The sequence below is a fragment of the Pleurotus ostreatus genome, assembly GCF_014466165.1.
Source record: "Pleurotus ostreatus strain PC9 chromosome Unknown scaffold_5, whole genome shotgun sequence".
Lineage (NCBI taxonomy): Eukaryota > Fungi > Basidiomycota > Agaricomycetes > Agaricales > Pleurotaceae > Pleurotus > Pleurotus ostreatus.
Genome location: NW_023503160.1, coordinates 799,346 through 815,868, shown reverse-complemented (window position 1 = coordinate 815,868; position 16,523 = coordinate 799,346). Strand labels below are relative to the sequence as shown.

At 49.3% G+C, this 16,523-nt stretch overlaps 7 protein-coding genes across 7 annotated transcripts; 2 read left to right on the top strand and 5 right to left on the bottom strand.

Annotated features, from left to right (window-relative positions):
• Window positions 1-111: 111 nt before the first annotated feature.
• Window positions 112-840, top strand: PC9H_007245 (uncharacterized protein; the record flags this gene model as incomplete). The annotated part of the gene is made up of 2 exons (XM_036776778.1): window positions 112-354; window positions 415-840. The coding sequence occupies 2 exons, from the start codon at window positions 112-114 to the stop codon at window positions 838-840; spliced, it is 669 nt and encodes a 222-aa protein (XP_036630398.1).
• A 230-nt stretch (window positions 841-1,070) lies between these two features.
• PC9H_007244 (uncharacterized protein) lies at window positions 1,071-3,552 on the bottom strand (the record flags this gene model as incomplete). Its single annotated transcript, XM_036776777.1, has 19 exons — window positions 1,071-1,233; window positions 1,282-1,309; window positions 1,361-1,413; window positions 1,470-1,787; window positions 1,906-2,066; window positions 2,118-2,168; window positions 2,216-2,234; window positions 2,287-2,317; window positions 2,370-2,393; window positions 2,448-2,483; window positions 2,525-2,567; window positions 2,617-2,658; window positions 2,706-2,751; window positions 2,802-2,877; window positions 2,926-2,963; window positions 3,015-3,043; window positions 3,094-3,173; window positions 3,223-3,239; window positions 3,299-3,552. 19 exons carry the CDS (start codon window positions 3,550-3,552, stop codon window positions 1,071-1,073), a joined length of 1,509 nt encoding a protein of 502 aa, XP_036630397.1.
• A 653-nt stretch (window positions 3,553-4,205) lies between these two features.
• PC9H_007243 (uncharacterized protein) lies at window positions 4,206-6,557 on the bottom strand (the record flags this gene model as incomplete). Its single annotated transcript, XM_036776776.1, has 17 exons — window positions 4,206-4,218; window positions 4,272-4,409; window positions 4,465-4,492; window positions 4,546-4,598; window positions 4,655-5,069; window positions 5,122-5,254; window positions 5,314-5,357; window positions 5,408-5,426; window positions 5,478-5,508; window positions 5,563-5,608; window positions 5,670-5,800; window positions 5,852-5,927; window positions 5,977-6,014; window positions 6,078-6,106; window positions 6,161-6,240; window positions 6,292-6,308; window positions 6,361-6,557. The coding sequence occupies 17 exons, from the start codon at window positions 6,555-6,557 to the stop codon at window positions 4,206-4,208; spliced, it is 1,488 nt and encodes a 495-aa protein (XP_036630396.1).
• Window positions 6,558-7,339: 782 nt separating this feature from the next.
• On the bottom strand, window positions 7,340-9,770 carry PC9H_007242 (uncharacterized protein; the record flags this gene model as incomplete). The annotated part of the gene is made up of 19 exons (XM_036776775.1): window positions 7,340-7,352; window positions 7,418-7,555; window positions 7,612-7,692; window positions 7,750-8,133; window positions 8,188-8,348; window positions 8,403-8,446; window positions 8,499-8,517; window positions 8,566-8,596; window positions 8,648-8,671; window positions 8,727-8,748; window positions 8,805-8,866; window positions 8,920-8,942; window positions 8,994-9,039; window positions 9,087-9,162; window positions 9,217-9,254; window positions 9,313-9,341; window positions 9,393-9,472; window positions 9,524-9,578; window positions 9,630-9,770. 19 exons carry the CDS (start codon window positions 9,768-9,770, stop codon window positions 7,340-7,342), a joined length of 1,467 nt encoding a protein of 488 aa, XP_036630395.1.
• Window positions 9,771-10,551: 781 nt separating this feature from the next.
• Window positions 10,552-11,636, bottom strand: PC9H_007241 (uncharacterized protein; the record flags this gene model as incomplete). Its single annotated transcript, XM_036776774.1, has 4 exons — window positions 10,552-10,925; window positions 10,990-11,312; window positions 11,365-11,549; window positions 11,619-11,636. 4 exons carry the CDS (start codon window positions 11,634-11,636, stop codon window positions 10,552-10,554), a joined length of 900 nt encoding a protein of 299 aa, XP_036630394.1.
• Window positions 11,637-12,146: 510 nt separating this feature from the next.
• Window positions 12,147-12,786, top strand: FPR2_1 (Peptidyl-prolyl cis-trans isomerase fpr2; the record flags this gene model as incomplete). Its single annotated transcript, XM_036776773.1, has 5 exons — window positions 12,147-12,299; window positions 12,349-12,389; window positions 12,441-12,472; window positions 12,533-12,631; window positions 12,686-12,786. The coding sequence occupies 5 exons, from the start codon at window positions 12,147-12,149 to the stop codon at window positions 12,784-12,786; spliced, it is 426 nt and encodes a 141-aa protein (XP_036630393.1).
• Window positions 12,787-12,879: 93 nt separating this feature from the next.
• On the bottom strand, window positions 12,880-15,324 carry PC9H_007239 (uncharacterized protein; the record flags this gene model as incomplete). Its single annotated transcript, XM_036776772.1, has 13 exons — window positions 12,880-12,929; window positions 12,979-13,023; window positions 13,076-13,221; window positions 13,272-13,410; window positions 13,469-13,575; window positions 13,625-13,745; window positions 13,804-13,875; window positions 13,927-13,965; window positions 14,016-14,112; window positions 14,167-14,379; window positions 14,433-14,472; window positions 14,529-14,553; window positions 14,607-15,324. 13 exons carry the CDS (start codon window positions 15,322-15,324, stop codon window positions 12,880-12,882), a joined length of 1,812 nt encoding a protein of 603 aa, XP_036630392.1.
• Window positions 15,325-16,523: the final 1,199 nt, after the last annotated feature.

The window sequence follows — 16,523 nt, the reverse complement described above, 5'->3', positions numbered from 1 at the left end:
CTATAAAGTCAAGGCATACAGTGGCATTTGGCACGCATTCCCTCCCTCGACGTTCACCGACTGTTGACCAGTCTTCATCGTTCCCTTCGACCCGATACTGATTTACTCGCAATGGCGCCGTTCATCTTCCCAAGAGGAGACTCTGATTCTTCGATCCATCCTGGAATTTACGTTCTGGCTACCTTGGCAGTCGTCGTCCCAATTGGAATCCTCCTCATCTACCGCCGACGCATTTGGCTCTCACCGCTCTGGAAGCCCATTTCATACAAACTTGGCAAGCGAAGATACGAAGCTGACAAACGCAAAGCTGAACAAGGTTGGGTTGATATCAAACCATCAATGGTGCAGCGACCGGTATGTTCACCAACTCTATCTGCCTAGAATGCGCTCAATATGTGGCATACACGTTATTAGACTCAACCTCGGGAGACCAGACAAGTTCGCGCTCAGTATCAAGAAAGCCCTGGGGGTGCAGTCATCCCAACGTTGAACTATCAGCAACCCCCAGCTCTTGAGCGCTCTCTTTATTCTGCCCAGCCAATGCAGCGAAGCTCGCCGGACAACCGTTACGCTGTATCTCACGCTCCTGTCCTGACACCGATGCCCCCTCCACCTCCCTACAGCGCACCGCATATCGCGCCTCCGCCAGCAGCAGCAGCTCGATATCCATCTCGTCACGCGCCCCGAGCTCCTTCCAAGAGGGCCGACACTCCTAGGCTGAAGAAGGATGATCCTCGAGTCAACCCTTTCTACCCTGATTGCGTCAACCAGCAGGCTGACTCAGGCAGTCGCTTTGTGGAACATAGTATTCGCGCTGTCCCGGGAAGGCGTCTCAACTAGGCATGCATTAAGTCTTGGTCTATCAATCCATGAATCCATGAGTAGCCTGGCGCTACATAGTCACATTCATTTCCTATGATATTTTAACCGATCTTCTTGGTCTGTAGCACACTCTCTGTCACCGTGTACTATTGTACACATTATCGATCCTGCGACACCCACCCTCATCATCTATTCCGATTTTATGTTGTATATCTATCCCCGATAATATAAATAATAAGTCGAGGGGACTAAATATGGGGAGTGTGCGCTGACCTGAACAACGGACTATGGTCACCAAGCTCCGCAAAGGCGTCGCTGTGGCTTTCGTCTATGCCTTCCGACTGGCACAAGGCCTCCTTGACGTTATTGCAGCGGTCGTAATCGTACATCATGAAGCAGGTAAGGAGAATCCTGTCAAAGTGTTAATCATCCAACGCTGTGCAAACATCGAGAACTTACGAAAGGCCCAGCCAACCCATAATGGTACCTGGCAAGTATGTGAAGAGCTGACTAACACTGAGAGAGTAGATCAACGTACCATGTCCGTGGTGGAAACGGGGGCCGTCGAAATAAATGAATGCAGAACAAAGCCTTGAATAAAGTAAGCCATCGGCATCAGCATTCCACATTGTGATAGCAAAGCTTACCCTCCTAGATTCCCCATACCGATGACCATAGCAATCGCGACTCCACGCTTCAACGTCCCACCTACATTTCCACCAATCCACGCAAGATCCACGGGGACGGTTGGGAACACTCCTACGGCGGCAATGATACACCCAACGTAACCTGCGCCGGGGGTCGATGTGGTATACAGCACGATGTACCCAACCATGGATACCAACGCACACCCAATGATGAATGGGCCTCGGATATTGAATTTATCGGAGAGAATGCCTATGACGACGGTAGAGCAGCACCCGCACGCAAAGATGGGCACCGTGAGGAGTTGGGCTTGGGCTGAGCTAAATCCAAGTTGATGTACTATCGTCGGCGCGAAGAGAGATATGGAGTATGCAGTGATGAGGAGACTGACGAACATTTGTCAGTCCTGGCTAAGCTTTAGAGAGGGAGTAAAAATACCCCATGTGTATTCCGATCTGAGCATATGTCTTGTAGTCCGTCATCGCTTGGAATATATACTTTTTGTCAAATCCCGTGGCGAGGCTACGAGAGTCCTCTTTCAGCATCTCTACAACATGTCGGCGTTCTGACTCTGTTAGGAAGGATGCAGTTTCTGGATACTGATGAACATCCATATGAGCGAGCTTTTGACGAGGGTAAATATCACCTACATCATACATGAAGAAATAAGATAGTGTGGCGACGACGACGGTTGCTGCACTCTGGGCTGAATATCATCTCTCAGGAAAAATGGACCGCGAATTCTTACCAAGTCCTTCAAGGCAGAACTAACGGAAGACGTCAGAACGTTGAAAAATATAAGCCTACGCTGTGACTTACAATCCATTGCCACCCATGAAGGCCTCCGATGCTGAAAACGTCTGGTTCAGTCATTCAACTCTGACGCCAGCTCTATCACTTACCCATCCATTTTCTCAATCCCGAATCTATGGATTACCCATTAATTTATTGAAAACAGAGAATGGTGCAGTCAAGCTTACGCAAGGATCCCACCAAATGCGCCTTAGACAGCATTACTATGGCAAGTCAATCGAATGGGTGGGAACTGGGAGCGTACCTGCAATAGTGGCTGCAGAGAAGAATATAGCAATCCGCATGGCCTTCAACCACTGGTAAGCTAGACTGGTTGCATAAGTATGAAGGACGCACAAACTTCCTCCTAGGATACCAGTGGCTCAGATAGAATGTGATCTGCAATGGGGCTTAGAGGATTGTTGCTGCAGACGAAGCCTACTTACACCAGGGAAGAGGCCAGCCTCAGCCACCCCAAGGAATAACCGTGCTCTATTATCCTGTTCAGTATGAAGAATACTGAGAAAAAGTCCTGGACATACACGATAAGACCGGCATATGAATTGACCAAGCACATAAGAGTCATGATTATGCCCCATGCGAGCATGATAGATGGAACTGTGGCATCGGTCAGCATCAAAGCAAGGCCTTCATTGCTCTACACACTCCAGATGGACGGTCTAAATAGCTTCAAAGCAATATTTCTGAAGAAGACTGTGATTTTAAATATGGGGAATGGGGTGAAGGCTACATACGATGGCACCTCAACCAAGGCGTAAGGTATCTAGGAAGGATCTAGTATCATTTTGCAATGAAGGCTGTAGGGGCACATACCGAGAAGACCGCGGCAGCTACATTATATTTGAGACCGACAAGATTCAAATCTTCCGCCATTCCAGCAACACGCGCATTACCTAACTTTGTTTTAAGATCCCTCCGTCATGAGACGTGGGTGGCAAATACCAATATTGCTCCGATCCCTGTTGGCCATTAGCATGCAGGTCTAGTTCAGTGTCGATATCAAGGCAAGTGCACTTACAAGAATGAGAGCAGGTATAGCAGAGACACGAAAGGAAGCAGACGAAGGTCCATCTTTCGTAATATACGACTTCTTTCCTTGTCATCGTAGTTAACCCTGATGGCCTCAACATCTTTTATGGCGGGCAGGACCTCTTGAACTGTGTCCTTGATATTATCCTTGACTTTCTCCGAAGATAAAGAAGACTCGGACTGAGTCGTCTCAGTCCGACAAGGAGAGTTTGAGAACCGCGGATGTGTGCTAGAGATGAACATTGCCGGCTCGAGGAAGAAGCTACTACTCACCTGTGATGGTGTATTAATACAGATCAAGTGGGTGCCATTTGCCGCTATTCATGCCTCGTGCACGGCTTCTATTTCCAACTGAATACATTGTCAACGCTCGGGAATGGAGGTGGTGAAACGGAAGAAACCCATAAGTGGCAGGTGACAGGCCAAAATGGGATAAGTCGGCCTACTCCCACTTCTTGCGCCGTTGATGATGTTAATTGACATGGATGATTGAAATCCCACATACTAGTTCCGCGAGCGTTGGTAAGATGTGGTGTCATCTGTATTCAACGCGACGACTCACTGGAGCAAACGATATGATATCACGATGTGCGCTTAATCTAAAGGAAGGCTTCAGCCAGGTTGTAAATACATTGGCAAAGTCCGTACTCGAGTGGCCCCGCTTATCGAGTATCTTTCTTGACAGAAGAATTATAATAGAGGACCAGAGTAAACGTTCCTGAGAAATCGTAGCGAGGCCTGGAATCGCTGGATGGTGGCCCAGAAACATGTACTAAGAATTTGGAACGAACAAGAAGACTAAACATAATGCATTGAACGCTTGACGAGTGACTTACAGGCGAGCAAATGCGGTCCCGAACTTTTAGTACAACATAGTACAGTACAAAACAAACAACTCAAATAGTGTAGCTTGAGTTGGATGATCAGCGAATAGACAGTGAAATATCATTTGGGTTGCGTACCGGAACAAGGGACTCTGTTCGCCCAGATGAGCGAACTCTTGCTTCCGATTCTCGTCGATACCTTCTGCCTTGCAGATGGCTTCCTTAATCTTATTAGAACGCCGGCAGTCCCACATTGCGACAAGGCTCAAAATGCAGCTGGAGCAGTAGGGATCAACTCGAATGTTGCATGGCGAGGAAAGACACGACTCACGATAGACCAAGCCAACCCATTATAGTTCCTGTAGCAGTGATTCAGTGTCGGGCGAACGCAATAAAAGGTCCAAGGTCCCACCATGACCAACGTGGAACTGTGGTCCATCGTAATAAATGAAGGCGGCGCAAATTCTAGGGGAACGAAGGGTGAGCTTGCAAACATGATAATAAGACGAGTCAATTCGTACCCGCCAAGGTTTCCAAGCCCAATGACCATGGCAAGTACGACGCCCCGTTTCAAATCCGATCCACTTGCATTTCCGCCTGCCCAAGCTAGGTTTATGGGAACACAGGGGTATGCGCCCATAGATCCGATGATGGCGCCAACGTAGCCCACAGCCGGGGTTTTGTGAGTGTATAGAACGATGTAGCCGACAATAGATACAATGCAGCCACCAACGATGAACGGCCCCCGAGAGTTGTACTTGTCAGACAGTATTCCGACGATAACGGTTGCTAGACATCCGGCAACGAAAATCGGGACGATGAGGAGCTGCGCTCGAGCCGCTGTATATCCTAGTTGATTAACAATGGTCGGAGCAAAGAGCATGATTGATTGAGCGGTGATAAGGATGCCGTATTGTATACCAACTTGCAAATACGCTTGTAGCTCATAAGTTATGAAATGACAGCAACCGTTCACCAGGAAGCCCACCTTTGTAATCTTTCAGGGCTTCCCAGACAAATTCTCTGTTGAATTGAGCTTGTGTGGCAGAGCGCTCTTCTTGTAACATCAGTGTTAGATGTTCTTGTTCCAGAGATGTGAGGAAAGATGCTTGATCAGGGTACTGCAACAGATTAGCAGATGCGTATGCAACGAGAGCCACCCAGAATGACCATTACTTACATCATGCATAAAGAAGAAAGTTAAGAGAGCGGCGAGAATGGTAACTAGGAGAAGCTTAATAGAAGCCCTGTCAATAGAATGGCTAGTAACTTACACAATCCCTCGAGGCAGAACTAGGGCAACGTCAATAAATAATCATTATAGATGTAAGATAGAGCCCTTACGATCCATTGCCATCCGTGGAGGCCACCGATGCTACTCGGGCCACGATTTGAGTGACACGTTGAGGATACAACACTGAGCTCTTACCCTTCCATGTGCTCGATTCCATATGCCAATATCCCGCCGAAAGCACCTAAGTTTGGCGGTGGCCATCAGTAACATTCGGATCCGTATATTTTATATGGGTGACCAACCTGCGATAGTCCCGGCACCGAAGAAGACCGCAATCCGGACAGCCAAGTTACGCTTAGGATACCACAACGACAGGTAGTAAGAGATTCCCGGGAACAGGCCAGACTCGGTTAAACCAAGGAACACACGAGCACTGAAAGGAAGATGAGTACAGATCTCAACATGTCAAAGCGGGGCGGCTGACATGACAAGTCCTTCGTATGTGTTGACTAGGCACATAAGAGTCATTACGAGCCCCCAGGCGACCATGATAGAAGGTACTAGACAAAGATCAGTGAGATCTCGAGCATTCTAATTGAGTATACTGACTCCATCTCGACGGCCTGAAAAGCTTGAGCATGACATTACTAACACAATATATTAGTGATTCTCGAAGCACCTCAAACACGTTTGATTGGCGAGGAACTCACGAAGGGATCTCTGCAAGCGCAAATGGAATCTTTAGGGGCACGAGGTAAGCATCGGAGTAGGGCTCGACTATGTTGGCACGTACACAGAATACTGCTGCTGCAATATTGTATCGAAGGCCGTGGAGATCCAAGTCGCGAGCCATACCAGCGACACGAGCATTGCCTACATATACGTTTGAACGTACTCATCAGGTAAGTAGGGTGAATGGCGCACCAATGTTACTTCGATCGCTTCAAACTCACGTATCAGCGCAACGAACCATCGAATTAACGTAGAACTCACAGGAATGCCAACAGAAAGAGCAATGACACGAAGGGCAATAAATGAAGGTCCAATTTCCTCAGCACACGTGTACGGTCTGCTGGCGTAAGTGATACAGCCTGCTCTTCATCCTTCGATAGATTGCTCAAGGAGCGACGGATCGATGTGTCATTATCCTTCTCCGCGACGGTTGTTTGTGACGTCGAAGGCAGAGACATCTCAGCTTCAATGGGTGTATGCTGCCTCAAATGTCTCTTCCAGATGGTGTATTTGACTTCGAGGAGGAGGGATCGGTGAGTGGCTACTGAAGCGGCAGGGAAGGAATGGGAAATTGGGGTCTACCTATGTAATGTCGTCTTACACGGCTTGTCCAATTGGAGTATCGTCAAAGAAGCGAAGCAAAATCAACAGATGTAAGAATCCTAGTCGACGTTTGCAGACAAACTTAGGCTAGCCGGAGCTTCGTAGATTCGGTGGAGGAGTGATGGGCTGACGAGGTAGACAGGATTCGCGTGCATCCCCGGTGAGTATGCGGACCCAGGTTAAAGTCCGATGATTGAAGCTTCAGCACAAGATACATACTATTGAGCTCCTCCAGAGACGTTCTGATTCAAAGTAGACGGGATTTCGTACTGTTAGACCCGACCTATACCCACAAGTGAGGACAACTCAACTTCGAACTGACTAGTACACTTCTATAGTGCGTACGAGAGGAAGTTTCGAAAATTTCTCCGCCAGGACAAGAGGAAAGGTCAAAGCATTTTTGACATATCATTTGAAACCTTTCTGGTGTGGATAGAAGTATAGAACATCGTAAGCATCAGATCCCGCTGAGCGCTGATCTGAATAAGGTGCCGACGTGACCGAATCTGGCGCTTCCCTATGGTAAGGATATAGGGGAATAGAGGGGCTGAATCCAGGTCAAGCAATTAGTGAGAAAGGTAGAATGTGATGAGACTAGTAGAAGTCTTCGCTTTTGGGATATGAGTAGTACATGTAATTACAGTGTGTATCTGACAGATCAGAATCGCAAGGGGGAAGCGTTAGCATATCAAAGTTATGATATTAGTAGACATACCTGAATAGTGGACTATGATCCCCCAACTCTGAGAACTCTTGTCGGCGGCTGTGGTCTATCCCCTCCTTCTCGCAGAGCTTCTCCTTTTGTTTGTTGATCCTATTATAGTCCCACATCGCAAACAAGGACATGACGATGCTGTAAGAGCGAACGTGGCGTTAGTCTGGGCCTTGGAGGAGAAACTTCAATCTTACGATAGTCCCAAGAAACCCATTATGATGCCGTGGCCCAAGAAGAATCTTGGAGGATGTATGTAAATAAATGAGGAGCAAATTCTAGGAAGCCTCGGTTCAGCTGCTCCAGAACCAGTGTCGTCGAAGGCGGAATCTTACCCTCCGAGATTGCCAATACCGATGACCATGGCGATGACTACACCTCTTTTAACATCACCTCCGGCGTTACCTCCAGCCCATGCTAGATCTACAGCAATGGTTGGGTAGATACCGGTTGCGGCAAGAATGGCGCCGAAATAAGCTACGCCTGGCTTAGTTTGCGTGTATAGAATTATGTATCCGATCAATGCAACGAGACATCCGCCGACGATGAAAGGTCCCCGTAGGTTGTACCTGTCGGAGTATATGCCGACAAGGATGGTAAACAGACAACCTACGACGAAGGGGGGGATGGTAAGAAGTTGTGCCTGCGCAGCAGTGAAGCCCAATAAGTTGACGATAGTTGGGGTGAACAAAGCGATGGCGTAGACTGGGATCAACAACCTATAATTGAATTGCATAAGCACATCACTAGCAGCAGCGGTACCTTCGACGTACCCGATATAGATGGAAACCTGGACGTAGGTCTTGTAGTCCAGCATAGCTTGCCAAACGAACTTCCTGTCATAATGAGTTGCCAAGCTGTTGGAATCTTCCTTCAGCATGTTAACCACATGGATGCGTTCGGCGTCGGTCAGGAAGCTCGCTGTCTCCGGGTACTAGAGAGCACACCGTCGTGAGCTACATGTGCAGCTTAAGGATGCATGACTTACGTCGTGCATATAGAAGTAGGAGGCTACGGCGACGAGAACCGTGACTGTAAGACATAAGTTAGAGTCATATTGTGCTTTAGACATCTATGCACGCACGAATGCCCTCTAAACAGAACTAAAACCAGTGTCAATGCAATTACTGCAAGTGATCGTGCGCACTCACGATCCATTGCCAGCCATGAAGTCCACCAAGCCTACCATGTGATGTAAGCGAGCGTCCACGATATCAACAGGCCTCGACATACCCCTCCATATGCTCGATGCCAAATCTGACTCAGAAGTTAGCGTAAACACTTCAAATGAGTCTAGTGTGGGACGGCGTACGCAAGAAGACCACCGAACGCGCCTATAAAGCGAATCTATTAGCCCGCGTTGTAGGAGAAGTATAATATTGAGACTGACCAGCGACAGTGGCTGCCGAAAAGAAGATGGCAACACGTCGTGCTTGCTTCGATCTAGGGTACCTGTACTTACATGAGTACACTTCATATATTAGATCCTTGCATAAGTCACTCACCACAGTGATATATAGTACGTGATCTTCGAGAATGTCAGTCACGAGGAGGAGATACTTCTAAATGCCAGACGTACACCAGGGAAAAGCCCAGCTTCGGTCAGGCCCAAGAAGACACGGGCGCTGGGAATCATTAGCAAGCAGAAAAGGACAGCTGTGCACGAACTCACATAATGAGACCTTCGTAAGTGTTGCATAAGCACATCAAGGTCATAACGAGCCCCCAAGCAAGCATGATGGTAGGGACTAGCAAACATGTTATAACGACAAAAGGTGTAGAAATTAAGATGCAATACGCACTCCATATTGACGGTCGGAAGAGTTTCAAGGCAATGTTCCTTGGAAGTTGTCAGTCACTCACTACGATCGATATTGTCCGTAACACGAGATGCTCACGAAGGGACTTCCGCTAGTGCATACGGAATCTTCAGATAAAAAGTCAGAAGAGAACACGCGTCAACGATTGGTTCACATACGAAGAACACTGCTGCGATGACATTATACTTCAAGCCGACGAGCCCAACATCCGCCGCCATTCCGGCGACTCTGGCGTTCCCTGCACAAAGGTTAAACAAACCATACATCGACAAGCATGTATCAGACGGACCTATATTGGCACGGTCGAGGAACGACAACAAGTAGAGCAGCGACACAAAAGGGAGCTATCCATCATTGTCAGCATCGAGCACGGTGAAGAGATGGTATTTCCGCACCAAATGGATGTCCAGCTTCCGCATGATGTGTCTCCGAGATACTGCTTCTCCGATTTCGGGCTGGCTAGTCGCCACATCCTCTGAGATGCTCTCGCTTCGCTTCTCATCAGCAGACCGTTTTTCCGGAGTCGTCGAGGACATGGTGGAAGAGAAGCAGAGGACGGGAGGCTAAAATTACCCCACTGCCATTTTAAATCCGTGACTCCAAATAGCTAACGGCCTCCATGGAACCGAAGGGGGGGCTGAAATTCGTGTGGAGAAACGTCTGGGGTTACGCGATGTCGTCCAGGGAAGATCCGAACGCGCAATCACAGTCGAGGCATTGAAAGTTCTCCGATGGTGCGCGCCCTGAAGGTGCACTTGACCTACAGCATTTGTCGAAATACATCCACCTCAGCACCGATGTAACGACAACGGAAACAAATTCTTGCGCACGGCGCCGCGCCGAAGTGAGTTGGGTTTCGATTCAGCGAAAATTTGCTTAGTCAGTACCATGCGCACCCTGCAAAGTTACATCCAGGTACCCCCTAGGAGCTGGAGTATTTTGCGTTTGAGTACTTAGATAAATCAGCGGTCTACAGATGTCGCTGGAGCGTCTCCACAGATGAACTTGCCAGGAACATGATAATTGATGAAAGACCCATTTAGATTTTCGTTACCCTTGTCTTACACACCACATGCTCTTCTTCTCTTAGTCTGCGGATGACCGAACCACGGGAAAGCGTAAGACCACGGTCTGGACATGGGAATGATGGGACGCGGCTAACCGCTGCGAGGATGGGTATAAATTCAGCGCGGCAGGGTACATGCCTATTGTGCGACGACAGAATGCTATAGGTACACATATCCAACCCGCATATCCATGATTTACGACTTACGTTTAGCAGAGCGCCAGCGCTACCACAGTGACCCACATACTCCGTCATGGTCGATTGTTTGTGAGGTTTGCTACCAAGGTGCTGATCCCGGAGCCGAAGGAGGACGGAAGAGATTGCCCATCCGAGGTACCGGGCCGACTACCTCCCAGCCGTGAGGAAACACTGGCTCTCATAGATTCCAGACTTTTGTAGATGCTGCGTTTCCGTCCTGTGCGTTTCTGGAACCCATTGACCGACGACGCGCCAGTCCTCTCGATGACCAGCATCTCGGAGGACGTGGATCCGTGATGGGCTTGCATAGATGTTGGGGAGCCGGGGTCCACCGTTTGGGCACCTGACACCGGATATGAAATCGAATACACCGACTCGGGACGCGGATGTCGCTCGCTGTACGGGAATGGAGTAATTCCGGCTTTTTCTAAGTCGAGGAGGAAGAATCCTCAATTATGACAAGACTCGAACGGGTGGCATCATAAACTCACCGGCCTTGTCACTCGAATGCTGCACCCTGCGCCTCATCCGTATCAATACAAAGAGTATCACCAGTGAAATCGCGGTCATCAGTGCCGCCACGACTCCTACAACTACGATCGCCATCTTGCTACTGGGTGGAAGAGTCCCCGACGATATAGCATTTGTAGGCGGACCCGGAAGCGGTGTACTCGAAGAGGTCGTGGCGGTGGGGGTGGGGGTGGGTGCGATCGAAGAGGGTGTAGTCGTGGGGATGAGATTGAGAGGAGAGGAGATCACAACTGAGGATGAAGAAGAACTTAACGTAGAGGAGCGAGCAGCGGGTACATTGACTCTGCCGAAACAAGTTGAATGAGCTATTTGATGCTTGAGAAGGCCTCACGTACGGGGGCACTGAAATTTTATTCCTACGGGCGGTGGGTATAACAGGGCTCAGGGTGGGTCGAACGACTCGCAAGATCGTCGACGTCGTGAAACGGATTTCTGTCTTTGTGATGGTCACGGTAGTCGTGGGCGGTGTCACCGAGCTCAGCTCAGATGTAGTCCGCCCAGCGGCGGTGATCGAGCAGTCCTATGCATGAAGGGTACGTGAGCACAGTAGCCGATAAAAAGACGAGATACAAGGAAAGGCATCACTTACACCATCTACGTCGGACATGGGTCAAGGCCAATGTAAAGGGCGGGAACCCACACATTGTCAGATATAGTCGTTCTGGCTGAAGATCATCACTGGGAGGATCCAGTGCGAGGTATGATAGCCGCATGCACTCGGAATGCAACCAACTTTCGGCGGCCTCCCATCATGAGTCCATCATACCATCGATGCAACGACACGCAACAGAACCTCCATGTTTGGTGAATATCATATTGGAGGTGGGTGCACATAGAATAGCCATCGACAGCCACCAGGGCATCTGATGATGGGGCAAGGCCCAGATGCACATCTTGAGTGGCCAGAGATTGCAGGCAGCCCGTCATAATGTCCGAGTAATTTGCGTGGTAGCATAACACATTCTAGTAGGTGCGCACCTTTCTGGTTCAAGGCCAGTGCACGTTAGCTGGCAGCGGCGAAAACTCGGCCCAGCATCATCCACGTGATCGGGAGCGCGTTCGGGTACTGCCTGGTACTGCCAACTCAACTGAGACTCTCTTTTCTTCTCTCATCAAAATGTGGCCGTTCAGCGTATTTGCATGCCTGGCATTTGTCATTTCTGCTCTGGCCGTGAAGGAGCCACCTACAAAGCTCCAAATCGACGCAACTTTCACCCCCGAAGACTGTTCAGTGAAAGCAAAGTCAGGGGATGGGGTACGGGTGCACTATGTATGACTTTGCTATCATTTTGTCTGCACGGGAACCTGATCTTGATTAGACCGGTACTCTCTTCGCGACTGGCGATAAATTTGACTCGAGGTAAGGGGAGCGTCGTCTTTCTTGCACCCATACCAACTCGATCGCGTCTAGCCACGATCGCGGGCAGCCCCTACCTCTGACACGTACGTGGTATTTCTTTGAGAAATTGTGGCACAGCACTAACATTATTACCTCGAGAATAGTCGGCGTGGGTCAAGTCATTCAAGGGTGGGATGAGGGTCTGCAGGGCATGTGCGTGAACGAGAGACGGACACTGACGATCCCCGCAAACATGGCATACGGTAGGAACTTCCCTGTGGAACGAAGTTACCTGTCTCAACCATATCTTTCCACAGGCTCTCGTGGATTCGGGTCTATAATCCCTCCAAACTCAGCCCTCGTATTCGAGGTCAAGTTGGTTGGCTTGGACAGCAAGGGCGCGAGGGAAGAACTTTGAGTTTGTGCAAATTGTGTATCTATCTTGTATCTATGTTCAAACGGCGGCGCACCCTTACCATTGTCTGACCACCCTCGAAATACTGCATCGTTTCTAGAGTTTGTATCTCGTTCCAAATACTCCTTCCTCAATAGCTTTGATTTCTATCCGTACGTTCAGCTTCTTGGTCGGAAGAAGGGCTAAATTACTTACGGAGGGCAACATGTTTAGAATGGAACCGACAGAGGGCAAGATTGCCTGTACGACGGATTCTTAGCGCAAAGTAGACCGCGGAAAAGATACAACGTACCCATCATGAACCACATGTTCGGGACCCCAATATCCCTCCAAGCAGCATGTATTTCTCCCTCTGGGTCAAGTCCCCATACCCTCCCAGCCTTGCTGTATATCTCCTCATCACATACAGCCGTCATAGCGCTCTTCGAATCGCCGAGCCTGAACAGGATTCAGTCATACCTAGACCAGTATCGTATTATACGACGTACCCAGTGGCGAAAAGCACAACATCAGCGTCCAACTCGCTACCATCATCAAATTTGAGGCCAGTCTTAGTAAAGCGTTCGATCTGAGGTCCGCTCTTCAGCTTGATCTTGCCGTCTATGATAAGCTGACTCGCGCCAACGTCTAGTGCCCATTTGTCATCATCATCGCAGCTATGGGCGATGAATGAATTGAGCCTAACCTATGTAGTAACCTCCTGCTTTCTCCCAGGCGAGTAGACCGAAGCCAGTGTCTTTGTATCCAAGGTTCGTCCGGAAGCCCACTCTCTTCAAGCCGTCAAGTATCTCCCTAAACGAACTCGTCAGTGCCTGCAGGCGGCTAATCGCGTACTACTTACTTGTCGGCCTCGGCAATTTGCTTGACTTGACGCCTCGAGATGCCCATCATCACTGCGTGCGGGAAGGACGCGTTTATCCTATCCGCAACATCGACAGGCGGCCCATGCTCTGAATACAAATCTGATTGCAATAATTGTGAGTTACTACCCCTTGACGGCGTTTGCACAAACAGGCTTACCTCCCATAAGGTATTTCCACCCGCTCGTCGTACTCATGACATAGGTCGAGCTTCTCTGGAACATCGTGACATCTGTATCGACCATCAGCGTTCGATCACCAAATCGAGGACATCAAGCCTCACCGACGCCGTTCTCGTAATAATCGGTACATATATCATGTGCTATGGTGATGATGAGCTCCAGGCAACAGAGGAATTGGGATACTGCCGACCTGAAGTACAGGATCCGATGACAACAACCTTCTTCCCCGCATGATCGGTGGCATGCTTGTGTTCCGTCGAATGTAGGATTTGCCCTTGGAATTCATCCTGCGGAATAAAGTAAGGCGACAATCATTATGTGCGCAGCGAATGTGGACGCACCATGCCTGGATATTCTGGAACCCTGGCCTTTCCGGCTCCGAGACCAGCAGCGAAGATTACATGGTTGACTTTGAAGGTCCTGTCGCCATTGGCCCGCTTGACTGTGACAACCCATTTCCCAGATGGCTTCTCCTGAACGATCTTATCCACCAACGAAGACGTCCAGACGTTCAGTTCCATGGTCTCCGCATAATTCTCCAGCCAGTTTGCCAACTAAGTCCTCAAAAATTGGCGTCAAATCCCACATGGAGGATCAAGGAACATACCTTCTTCGCCGGCGTGTATGCTGGCCATGTAGGAGGGAAACTAACCTCGGTGCCATTAGTAGAGTTACATCGAACAACAGCTCCGCGATGACATACGGGAGATATGGCATATGGTCATACCCTGTAAGGTTCTCTCAGGTTCGTAATCAATAACACTGTCAACGTTGCACTCACAAACCGGATCGTGCAGACAAAGCGCGCCGTATCTGTTCCTCCAGTTATCTCCTATCCTAGGGTTTCGTTCGATGATGACGGAGCTGATTCCCAAGCATTTCAGTCGCGTTGCTACTTCAAGTCCACTCTGGCCGCCTCCGACGATCAATACCGTCGGTTCTTTCCCTTCGAACGCGATTTCGCGCTGGCGATCTTTCTCCCATTTACCGTGATTGGGCGCGGGGTTACGTAGTGCGCCGAGCTTCTCAGGGAAGCCTTTCAAGTCTTCCAAGTTGGTGAACAGCCCGTGCGCCTTCCATTCCCCACTAGCAGTAGGGACTAAGCGAACGATACCCGAGGCGATCCCTACGTCGGTATCGAAGCTGAAGAAAGCTTGTATCCACGCGAGGTCTGGGTACGGCGTGTGCAGTCCAACGGAATCTTCGTTCAGCTTGAAGTTCTGCGGCTTCGCGACCGATAGACGATCTTTGAGGAATTGCTTGATCTTATCCTTTCCCGCAAAGGTACGGAAATCCCAAGTAAGTGAGAGCATATCCCGCCAGACGCTCTCATCAAGCAACAGGCCGGCAACACCGTCAGCGTCTCCTGCCTCGACCAGGGCCACGAACGACTTGAACCATTCACTAGCGACCTTCTTGGCATCGACGTCCTTGGGAACGGAGACTCCAAGCCTGTCTAAGGTGGGGAGCGGTGCTTCTTTCAGCTGCAGTTCGAACATGAATGTGTGTGGTGTGTGAGTAGTGGTTTTGTCTGGGAAATTTTCGCTCTCAGTCGACCTTGAGCTTGAGCTTAAGGATACGCCCGGTGACTATGTTCCGTTACTATTGCTAATCAGCTTGTCAGGAGCAAGGTCGTCTGATCGTCTACAAGCCACTGTATGTGCGTCATGATGTCTGCAAATGAACATATGCAGGCTATATTTTGGGGTCACATTGGGCTCGGGCACCTCAATTGCCGGTCATATCTGCTGGGCACTGTGGGGTCGTCAGGGAACAGTACTGCGGGGGAAAATGCGGGGAAGGATGTCAATCATTACTCAGCTCTTCTGTTCGAATAACCAAATGCTGATGCTGTGGCACAGTCATTTCTGGGGAAAGCGCTCCCTGTTCTGACTTTGAGGCTTCTCTTGTCAGTGCTAGCAGTGTGCAGTTAATTCGGGAAAGTATCTGCGAACAAGTTCATGCATATTCGTGTAAAAGGTAAGTAAGAATAGAAGGCCTACGATCGTACTTTTTATGTACGATAAGATCACGCGAACTTCAATTCAGAAGGCTTCTACATACTACCACGAACCAAAATGGTGCATTCGATGTCCACGACCTGTTCGCATCTTCACTAATCACTAGAATTGCTACGGCCTGGACGGTTCTACGCGATCGTACGTCAAATGGGTGGTGGAGAATAGCAAAGGCCACGCCGCTTTGCGAATCGTATCCTTCAGCTGGTGCTGGACATCGAGGAGTCGCATGCAGGTAACGCGTTGGAATTAGCCCAGGTGCGCATTCTATGAGATATGGAGTCTGGACACCAGCAGATTCAAGAATAAGGTACCGTATGTGCACGAAGACCTGGGTCTTCCGGGGCCCGTCCTACATATTCTCCGTCGGGTTACCCCATGCCAAGTCTCCATTTTGGAGCCGTATAGTATAAATTCGTTGGGATCCTTTCAATACGGCTGCCGATACCTCCCCCTTTCGCAATGTGCTCGGATTTGACGCGTTTATCCGTCCACAACAAGCACCGGGCCTATTGTAGTAGAAGAATGGTGCTTAATCATAGCTCGTTGTCGTCGAGGTGCTCAGAGACGATAAATGCGAATTAAGCAGGAAATGTACATGAGATGAAATCTCAGCATGCTTCGGACATCGTTCCAAACTTTATGGTATGAGGAGCAGGTCATTTCCCTTTTACAGAGGA